We start from the raw sequence: 11276 nt of genomic DNA, 5'->3' as shown, positions 1-11276 counted from the left end.
GCAAGACTAGCTATCGATTTCATGATTGCCAATCGACTACCTAGATGTCGATTTACAAGTTTGATGTCGACCACAAAGCTACTTAAGGTTGTTTTGGTTTTGTTGTTTGATGATCTTTCGAGGTACCTCTTCGTCCGCCTAGACGGGTGTACGAATTTGGATGGTCAAGGGTGTGCAAATTTGGAGGACCAAGTCAAGTTACAATGCATCAAATCTTAGTTAAATGCATTCGGTCCTAATTGTTAAGCGTCCTAATTCTTAGTTTTATGAGTCTTTATCATGCGTTGATTTCAAGAGTCTTACTTATGTGAACACTTCATTTCGATTTTTTGAACAATTTCCCTTTTAATTCCTTTAAGAGAACATCAATTTGAGGTTGAGTTTCGATTCTGACCCAAACAATTTTTTTTTTTATCTCATAGAAAAACAATACTTTTTAGTTAGTACTCAAGTCTGATTTGTGAAGTTTCTGTCTAATGATTCCCTTGAAGACTTGATGCGTCATTTCACGTGTATCTATTCTCCATGCGTCATTCCCAATCGTCTTTATTCTTTCGTCTATTTTTTCTTTTTTTTTTTTCCTTTTTTTACTTCCATCTTCTTCGTCCCCAATTCAACCTCAAAGAATTCCTTCATGGCGAAGAAAAGCAATCATAACAAATCAAAACACTGCGTGATCTGAAACCCAATAAGCAAAAACTCCTGCTAGATTCGAGCTTCTCCCCAAGAGATCTTTTCGAAAGAAAAAAGCAAAGACTGTATGCAGTGGTACCTAAAAGTATATTCTAGCAGATTTGTGGGTGGAAACCGAATTAAAAAAAAAAAAATTGATCTTGGTGTTGTGGATTAGTACTCAGCACATACTTTGAGATTGGACAAAGTGGTTATCTTCCCTCTTTGAAAGGCAACTTGGAATGGATAAAATATTTATTGAGTATACATCGATAACCTTTTGTAACTTTTTTTTTTTTAAAGTTTTGCGCACGCATAGGTTAGAATGGATCTGAGTTTGATAACCTTTTTTTTTTTCTAAGATTTCGTATCACAAACGTGAATCACGTCCTCCATTTTCTCAACCAATCTCTTTTTTATTTGAAAAAAAATCACAAAATATAATCACTGCCACATATTTATTTTAAAATTTTTTGTGACTTTTTTTTTGTCAATAACTTTTTTGTGACATGAGAAATTCAAATTATGCTCACGGTAGCATATTAACCCTATTTTTTTTTTGTAACGTCAAAAATTATAAATTTATACTCATATGACATATTTACTCTCTGTTAATATATCGTCAAATAATATTCTAGCCAAAACAATATCATTTTTATTTTTCTTAAACCACAAGAGTGCGATGTCAATACTGTTTGGTTCATTGAAGAAATTTTGATGGAGGGTAAATGTGTTGCACAAATACAAATTTGAGAGTTTTTATGTCATAAAAAGAAGTTTAAGGTAACTTTCTCTTTCTATATTCCCTCCCGTAACATATAAAAGCTGGTAGGGCTTCACAATGATTACTAGGAATTATTACCGTATGAAAATATCTCGCATTACTAAAAACTACTTTTCCGCCACTAGAGAAATGCTAATTAATAATATGAGTATTATGTACAAACATGGGATAATAAATCTAAAAGTAAGCATACACAAAGTTGTAGTTGTAGACTCAATAATAACATAACAATGACAATATTTACCTAATAAACAGGGATCTCAGTATTCTAACTAGCATTATTAACTAGAGGGGAGTGCATAGATAATTTTAACAAACTTGACAAATAAGTGCAAAATTTAAACTATCGAATTCATAACCAAGTCAGAATCCGAACATGAATGGCACTATATTCAGATTCATGTGTGTGCAATAAATTCTCATATGCAGTAAGTAAAAGTTAAGAGATAGCGAGTTTGGTCATAAATTGCTTTTTCTTCATCCATTGCTCCAAAGTACACGTTGAATTATTTTAGTGGATTATTCGTGTTATTCATAAGCAACTAAAAATCAAGAAGTACCTTTAGGAAACAATAATAATGGTAAGCATACTTCTACGAATATAGTATTTTAAATGTAAATTAATTTCCTTCTCTTTAAATTAAATAACAAATAGTATTATTATTTCCAATATTCAGCATTTATGGATTCTAATAAATCCATTGGTATATCGAATTATTACAGCATACAAAATTTGAGTACATGAAATTTCGTTAGAGCATGTTAACACTACAGTTCTCGGATAGTTTTGAAATTAACATACTAAAAATATTCTATATATCGGAAATTAAAAATCTTTTGGACTAATGTTTGATAGAGAGGGGTGTAGTACGGGGCGAGGATCACGGTCCCTGCCTCGTCGCAGGAGAATTCATCTCGCTAACACCTTGCGCCTTGTGTGTGTGGTGTGCCAATGTAGGTGAAAATTTATAGCAATATTTTTTATAGGAAAATTGGTGATATATCCTTGTTTATGACATATATTCGAGCAACAAATCATAATAAAAAGACTTGCGCATTTCTAATTTAAGCATCAACCACTTACACCATAAAAATAACAAAAGATTTTTTTATACGTTCATCCAATTTTGAAGTAGTATAAATTCCTTGGGTAGCTTATTTTATCGTGATATCTAAATTAGTGTAAAGTAAAATGAAAATTTATTCACTTAATAAAATTGCAATGAAATTACATGTACTCTAACTGTGAAAAATCATAACTTTAAATTGAAAGTTTTGATGTTATCATTTAATTGGATAATCTATAATTCAATAACTTATTTTTATTTTTTACCATCAGAAATTTTCTTATTTCGAACGGATATAAGTTTGGCAATATATTTCTAATGCACCTTGCCCAATTTTTTTTTATTGCAACCAATATCAAATTATCTAACGAGAAAACTCCAAATAACTATATGAAATGCTTATTTTCTTAAATAAGGATCCGAAGTGGCTATAGTAGTATCAAATAAGGGCCTTAAGTGATCGTGACGGTTTCGGATAAGGGTCTCGCTCACCTGCTAGTAAATATCATGACTAGTCAAGGGGATTTTCGTCTAAAGATATTTTAATCATTTATTTCTTTATTTCTTTTCTTTTTTATCATTTTTTTTTCTTTATTGCAGCCGACGAGGGCCCAATGGCCATCATGGCCACCCTCACCAAGACTGGTAGACCTTGTCTGCTGCAACTAGGTGTGGTGGCCCTCACCCGGATCTAGCAAGGGCCGACCTTGCTTGGGTCGAGCGAGGGTGACCCTTGCCTACGCGAGGGTTGGCCCTCACCTGTGGCTTCAAGGCTTGCGGTTAAGGTAACGACTTTGGGCATAGCTAGCTTCCATAGTGTGATGCGGCCTTGTCACCTGCTTTGAGGTTGCCCTCGCCTAGCCATCTCCGGGCATTGCCGATGGCTGGTCATTTCTCAAGATCGGCCATTGGCAAAAAGGAAATAAATAAAAAAAGAACAAAAAAAAAATATAAAAGTAAAGTGCGATAATACCCTTACTAGTCGAAAGGTTTGCCTCTTATTTGAGATTGTCATGGCCACTTCAAGCTCTTAATTGAAACAATGTACATTTCAGGTCATTATTTGAGAAGTGATGTCACTTTATGCCCTTATTTGGAATCCTCCCTTATCTAATTACGTTGTTGCCACCCACAAAAAGAATTACTTCACAAATGGAAAAACTACATTTTAACAATCATATGCCTTGAGATTATTTTATCATGGATTGCAGATTTTAGACAAAAGAATTACTTCTTCTTTTTTTCATATAGAGATGGTAATAAGAGGCACACCACACAATATTGGCACCGTGATCGGTCAAGTCGAACGGAATTAATTCCAACTGATATAAAGAAACCTTATAATAATGTCTGGAGATTTGTGGATATTGGTCAATGTCTTCTGGATAGTTCTTTATCTAAAAACATTTTTTCCCAAACATAATCTTTTGTATCTCGTCTCTTTCCTTGCATCCACGGCAATAAATAGAGCAGGCATGTTAACTTCTTGCCCTCACCACACCACCTCCGCACCCTTCCTTCTCCAGTTTGACTCTCTCTTCTCTTGCTTCTTCCTTTGGGATTCAAGAAAATGGCGAGCAGGACCCTTGGCCAAATTTTTCGAGGGGAGAGAAGCAAGGTCGACCAGAGCATGGTGAACAACCTGCTTGCCATTTTCGACGACAAGAAGTTCATGAAGGAGATGGTGGACACTCACGCTCCCGACGAAGGAGACATCGACGTCCAGTCTCTCTTCCTTCTCGTCGAAAACACCCTCCGTGGAACTACCACGATTGCCGACTCCGTCGTCAACCCTAAGGTAAAAATTGACATAATGCCATTATGTTATCTGATTTCCCACTTGGTAGCTTGTCGCCTTCGAGCCCGAGCTCCGCCTAGAAGGTCGAGCCTTCGACGTCGAATTTGAGGTTGACCAAGCCCAGGATCTGAAATCGAGGGATAACGTATATCAATATTTGACATTTATCAAATACCGTATAAGATACTGAATTATATTATATCTTTATCCAATCTTTCTTTATCGTGTCCGGTAAAAAAAAAGTACACATGGCAAAACGTTCAGCTCAAATGTCCTCAACAATGGTGGACCTAGAAGCATATTATTGAACTAACACAGTCACTGGCACATGTGATGGAGACTACACAATTTATCAAGCTTACTTTTCTGCTTACTTTTGTTTTTGCATGGCCCATATGAAAAGAAAGAGATAAAAGCAAGTGATCTGATAAAAAAAAATTATCCGTGCACTGCAACAACAAGCATTATTGAGAGCTTGGATACAAAAGCACATTAGTTGTCCACCCCGCTTCACCTTTCCGACTTACTTTTTGCCTTTTCAAGTTAGAATTGTTTAAAGGGTCCAAGTATGACGAGTCCATTTTGATAATTAGAATTACTGGAGGGGTTAAAAGAAAATAACCGTTACCAATTCATTTTTTGGGCATCCGCTCTTCCATTTCTCTGTACTATGTTGCAAAAGGACGGATTGCTAGAGAATCTGCAAGAGGTAAAACTAAACAATATTTGTTCTCCTAGTCATGGAGCAATCCACCGGCAGTCAATTTTTTGCGGGGTTTGTATTGATCTAATCGTGAGATTATCTGTTCATCCAAAAGTCAACAACACAAACATTTTTTCTCTCGTTCCGCAGGGTTTGGACAATCATATTATAACTCTTACAGAAACGAATAAAACAAAATTATCTTTGTGATAAAAAATGATTAAGAATAAATTATTTTGATCGATTAGTGTAAGTGATACAAATAATCATTCCTAACATGAATGTTTGAAAAAAATATATATGATTTTTTGCAAAACAACTGCATCTATAAACTTCTATGGTTTTTTTGCGAAACAATTGTTGAATAAAAACTAACAATGTTTTAGGCTCCATTTGTTTCTTGAAAAATGTATTGTTTCTGGAAAATGTTTTCCAGGAAGTTATTTTTGGAAAATGACAACATTTTCTTATCTTCGGCTAAAATCTGAAAAAACTCAGAAAATATTTTATGTAGTTTGGTATGGAAAATTGGATTTGATTTTCCTCTGTTAATAATTTTTTTTTATACTTTTTTTTTTTATTTTTATAAAAAAAATTCAAATTTTTAATATTTTAATTTGTTTTTCCTTCTTCTTTGGTTGGTTGCTAGCCACGATAACTAGCCACAAGCGAGCTCCAGCCTCGCCTCTGGTGAGGTCGAGCTCACATGCCTCGGCCGAGCTCGTGTAGATCTAGCAAGCTCTGAGCCCGGGATTGGAGAGACCCTAGCTCACCGACTCTTGCCATGGCCGATCGTTCGAGGCCCGCGGCTGGCGAAGGAAGGAGGAGGAAGAAGGTGAAAGGAAAATAAAAAAATAAAAATAAAAAAAGAAGTATAAAAATAAAACGAAAGGAATGTAAAGGAGTGTATCGAGGAAAGAGGAGGAAAGATGAATTACTTTTTTCAAAAAGAGAAAATTATTTTCTTCGCTTTTGAACGCATTTCTTTCACTAAAGGGAAATGTTTTCACTAGTTTATTTTCTGTAAACTGAGCACCAAAAAATTCAAAAAACATTTTCTTAGATGTTGTTTCCCGCAGAACGAATAGAGCCTCAAAAAATAAATTATGATCATATATATCTGTGCGTAAAGCGTTTTTCATGGGAGAACTGTGGATTTGTTTAGTTTAGCAGTTAAAAACCAAGAATTTTTTCTTATCATCACAACACCGTAGGGCACTCAAAGATCTGGAAGCCCTGCACTCAAGCCGCCAAAAGAAGGCTTCAATCCACCTCTAGCAGCAATCAACGAAGTGGCTTGTGAGGTATGTTGTCATGTCCCTTCTAATAATTCTTTTTCGTCAAGTGAAGGATGGCTTTTGTTTTGGCCATTTTACTGTTTAAGAGCTTGGTAATAATTAATCCCGTGTATTAACATTATCAACGTCATGCTATCAGATCACATGCAAGGCATTGGACACCAAAACTGTGCGAGAGACGATGATCTCGATCTTTCACGAACTATCGAGCTACTCATGGGTCAATAAGGCTGTGATTACCCTTTCGTCGCTTGCCCTATTCTATGGCGACTTTTGGCGGTTTGCTCAGATTCAACCATCGGACAAGCTTGCGGAGTCGATGGCCATACTGAAGGGGTTACCTGCAATCACCAAGCCCTCGGACGTGCAGAAGATCCAAGTGTATGGAGTCCTGAATGAAATGATCAAGACCACGCTGGACATGACCGAGTGCATCGTGGAGTTCGAGCACGACAGCAAAGATGTTCCCGAGCTGTCCACGGCAATCGACATTCCGAGCAGTGTTTGTCAGATCATCATCAGTGTCCTCGCTTGCTCGATTCAGTTCACCAGCCTCATCAGTCATGCCGATGAGTGCGATTCACTAATGATCCCTTTCTTTACTGCCTTTTCTTATAATGAATCATCTTAAATCATTTCCAGAAACTCGAATTTCAAAGGAGAGCTTTTTCTTTTTTTCCTTTTTCATTAAAGAGGACTTCCTTTATTTTCAGCTATAAGGGAAAAGAACTCCCAGCCTTTGCTCGGGAAGTGAACATGATCCACCACACTATCAGGAGACATTTTGAAGATTACAAGCATAAAAAGGGTAAAAGTTAATTTCATCTGTTTGTGATAATTAAGCTTTGAATATTAGACTAACGTTCTCATCAGCTTCAATTTGAATGCAGAGGAAATTAGAGAGCATCAGAGGCTGCAGCGACTGTTCAATGCCCCAACTGATAATGTGGAGCTCATCAAGGCCTTGCTTTACATCAAGGACCAGCCTCAACCACTCTACATTGGCTCAAAGAAGACCACGGTTCAATCTTCTAACTCCCTAATTCCACAACACTTTATGCTTTTTAATATTTGGCCAAAATTTGTTTCAACTGATTTGTTGAAATCGAAACATAAAATTTCTTTTCACCTAAGTGGCACTGGTGCTAGCGAATTTGTCTTGTCGACTTCAGTGGCAGTGGCCAAAGGAGCGAAACGTTGATCCTTGTTTCTCGTTACGCAACATACAGGATATGGTTGAGTCACTGCGGAGGAAGAATGTGATGCTGCTGATTTCCGACCTGAAATTGACCTGTCACGACCTTTCCACCCTCCTCAAAATCTACAGTGAGTGCAAGTTCCACGAAGAACGCCACGAGATTGTTTGGGTCCCGATCATTGAGCAAGAAGGCGAGGATGTGATCGACCAGTTCAAGAACCTACAGTCGCAAATGCCGTGGTACTCGGTGCACTCCCTGGCACTTATCAACAAGGTGGCCATCAAGATCATCAAGGAGAAGTGGCACTTTAGGCAAGAGACCATTGTGACTGTGTTGGATCCGCAAGGAAGAGTCTCAAACAAGAATGCCATGAGCATGATTAGGCTTTGGGGAGGGGATGCTTTCCCTTTCACTGATTCAGTAGGAGCAAGCCTATGGAGCAAGCCTGGCATCAGCTGGTTTGAGCTCTTGGTGACTGACATGGTCATTCCTAAGATAAATGAAGCTGTAAGAATAATTGTGGTCTCAGTTAATTTAGAAAACGATCTTAATTAATTTATGGAGGGTTAGAATTATTTCAATTTAAATTTGGAATCAATTGAGAGATTTACTGAATAAAAATTGAGAAGTAAGCAGACCATTTCACATTACTATTGTTTCTGGTTCCTACTAACATATACCTACTCATCTTATCATTGATCAGATCAAATCTCAGAAGTACATCCTCCTTTATGGAGCTGAAGTCACCAAGGCAATCCAGGAAATTGAGGAGCCAGTGAAGAAGATCATCGAAGATGGCATCCCCCTCGTCGCCTACAATGTCACCAAGAATCAGCTCTTCTGGAGCCGCCTCGAGAGCTGTATGCACTCGAAATTGCAGACCAAAGCGGACGTGCACGAACCCCTCATGCAAGACATCCTCAGCCTCTACACCAACTTCAAGAAAGACGGCGGGTTCGCGATCCTCACGAGGGGGTCGCAGGTGGTGAGCAACGACTCGATAGTCGATGTCACGAGGGTATTGTCCCAATACGAGACCAATTGGAAGAAGCAGGTCAAAGGGAACGAGAAGCCGTTCCACATGGCCTTCAAGGAGCACCGCGACCGGGACTTTGTCCTTCCGAGGTGCCACCACTTCTACATTCCAAACATGGTGGGCTACCTCCCGGAGGACGTGAAGTGTCCGGTTTGCCCTCGCATGATGAAGAACATTGTCAAGTTCGAGTGTTGCCATGGAGCACATTAGCGAACCTATGTCGTCTCTCTACTGGTCCATGTCCATAATAAAGGTGCTATATGAGTACCCTATAGGCCAGGCCATGAATAAAAGGGCTGCTTGCTGAGTCCTTTGAGTTTCTTAGTAGCCTACGTTTAGGGCAATCATTATCTAACTTGGCATGTACAACTACAAGTACTTCGTTTGAGCACGTAGTTTCGTTTTGGAATTGCTTTGGTCTTCTTTCTCATTCTCCGTCCGAGAGCAAACATAGAAAATAGATTAGCAAAGCTTAACATTTGAATAATCAACCGCACTATTATTTAACAACTTGAACTTTTAGAGCGCGTACAAATTTTTACGGACTATCAAACCTTTGAGCAATTGGCGTCAACAAGAAATCCCCAAAACAAAAAATCGAAGACAAGAGAGAATAACTAGGTGAGGATTGTGCCCACGCAATATCTAATTGATACTCATAGCAGCCTATACATGCAGCAAGTGAACGACCCAAAGGAACTATATACGAACTATGTCGTCGATATAAACAGCAAGATTAGTGTTTGATTGGACTGAGATGAAGAAACAGTGAGCCATCGAAAAACGATATAAAAGAACATGTGATCGAGCAAGAGGAGCGTGGAAACTCTCTCACCAAGGACATATTGAATTGTTCAAATTGTACAACTGGACTACAACTCTTCTTCAATAACTCAAACTCCATCCTTTGGATAACATGCTATCACCCTGCCTGATAGATGCAATGAAAAGGGATAAATGCAGGTCGTAACTCGCAATATCACGCCCGATGCGATGCTCGAAAGCACAGAAAGAAATATCTCTTCTAACTCAATGTGTTTTGGATATAAATGTTACAAATTAAGAGCCGACTGGGATCTAAAAAAAGACATGATAAGAAATCAAGTCAAATCAAAAGAAGAAATTGGAGAAGAGCATATAGCCATTTATATTGAAATTCCTAAACAGAAAATTCAAATTCAAAAACCACTAGTCAGAAGTAAAGTAGGAAAATCTTCAAAATTATGTATAATCTAATCTAGTCTAATATGGTATCTTGTAAATATAAAAAAAAATTGTGGAAATGTCCTAAGATAATCCCTAAAATCAGAAAATAAAGAAACAAAGCATCAAACGTAAAACAAAATTGTCTGATTCTCAAAATGAGACGAGAAGAAGTCAAAAGGTGAAGGAAACGAAATAATTTGTTTCTAATTTTGTAACTGTCCTAGTTGAAGAAGATATGGAAAATGTTGCGAATAAATTCCCTATGTTACTTGGATGAAGATCCAATAGGTTCAGTAAGGCAATGTCATATAGAAATGCATTATTTTGGAAAGAAGCAATAAATGATGAAATGGATTTAATTATTACTAACAATACACGGACATTAGTTGACTTGCCTCCTAGATCAAAATCAATAGGTTGTAAATGGGTATTTAGAAGAAAGAATAACCCTGATGGTACATTACAAACCTTTAAAGCAAGTTTGGCGGCAAATGATTATAAGAAAAAAGAAAAGAAAAGACTATTTTGATACATATGCACAGGTTGCTCGAATAACATTCATTAAAGTTTTGTTAGCTTTGGGATCGATACTTGCATGTTAATCAAATGGATTATAAATAGCTTTTCTAAATGGTCAATTAGAAGATGACGTGTACATGGAACAACCAGAAACTTTTATTCTGCTTGGAGAAGAGACTAAGGTTTGCAAGTTAAACAAATCATTATATGATTTGAAGTAAGCACCAAAATAATGGTAAGAAAAATTTGACAAAAGTGCAATATGACTTTTTGGATAATTTTCTCTATTTGTTTTAAACCCAATAGGAGCAATAATGGGGATAAATAATATTTTAAAAATAGTAACCATCATCACGCATCAAAGTATAACAGACTCCAAACTATTGTTTGTGTCTTCAGCAATCAAATTTTCTCGAACGGCTTTACCAAAAAAAAAAAAAAATTCTCGAACGGAATATTGTCAAGTTCGACTGGTGCCATGGTGCACATTAGTGATCATGATGGAAGATCATTCTTCTGGTCCAACCCCAAACGACTGTTGCGCAGACTGGCTTGGTCAGTCCACCAGTGTGTAGTTGCCTATGTACGGGGCAACAATAGATTTGTCCTCTTATTTTTAAGTAGTGAGAATTGGTGCATTTCGCTTTAAAAAATGTTTTGGTGTCCTTTCTGTTCGCTCTTCTTGCATCCATATAGTGACAATACATCATCTTAAATAAAAATATAAAATGGATAAGCACCTTAACATTTAGGGATAATTGCTCTGATAGTCCTAAAATTTGTCAAATTATAAAATCAAGTTTTTTCATTAACTCCGTCCTATTTGGTTAACAGAAAATATTGACATGGTTATTGTTGTTGTTGTTGTTATTATTATTATCATCTCTCTCTTACGTGACGCTAACGTGGCTAAAACATTAAAGATAAGGCTAAAACGACGTTATTTTGGTCCAAGCATGGTATTTAGTTTGAATATCCTTTAAATTACACAAAA

The 11276-nt window shown here is 37.0% G+C and overlaps 1 protein-coding gene across 1 annotated transcript; it reads left to right on the top strand.

The window, feature by feature from the left end:
* The first annotated feature begins 4001 nt into the window (after positions 1-4001).
* On the top strand, positions 4002-9036 carry LOC115748712 (protein SIEVE ELEMENT OCCLUSION B-like). Its single transcript, XM_030685302.2, has 7 exons — positions 4002-4321; positions 6239-6328; positions 6462-6895; positions 7036-7130; positions 7213-7343; positions 7552-8028; positions 8225-9036. The coding sequence occupies exons 1-7, from the start codon at positions 4094-4096 to the stop codon at positions 8765-8767; spliced, it is 1998 nt and encodes a 665-aa protein (XP_030541162.1). The 5' UTR covers positions 4002-4093; the 3' UTR covers positions 8768-9036.
* Positions 9037-11276: the final 2240 nt, after the last annotated feature.

Source organism: Rhodamnia argentea, chromosome 1 (assembly GCF_020921035.1).
Source record: "Rhodamnia argentea isolate NSW1041297 chromosome 1, ASM2092103v1, whole genome shotgun sequence".
Taxonomy (NCBI): domain Eukaryota; kingdom Viridiplantae; phylum Streptophyta; class Magnoliopsida; order Myrtales; family Myrtaceae; genus Rhodamnia; species Rhodamnia argentea.
The sequence above is the reverse complement of the archived record's forward strand: the minus strand, read 5'-3'. Positions and strand labels throughout refer to the sequence as shown.

Coding starts and splice junctions, on each gene's coding strand:
- LOC115748712 (XM_030685302.2), top strand. CDS start 4,094: ATGGCGAGCAGGACCCTTGGCCAAATTTTTCGAGGGGAGAGAAGCAAG. Junction 6,896..7,035: donor CTCATCAGTCATGCCGATGA/GTGCGATTCACT, acceptor CTTTATTTTCAG/CTATAAGGGAAAAGAACTCC. Junction 8,029..8,224: donor TTCCTAAGATAAATGAAGCT/GTAAGAATAATT, acceptor ATCATTGATCAG/ATCAAATCTCAGAAGTACAT.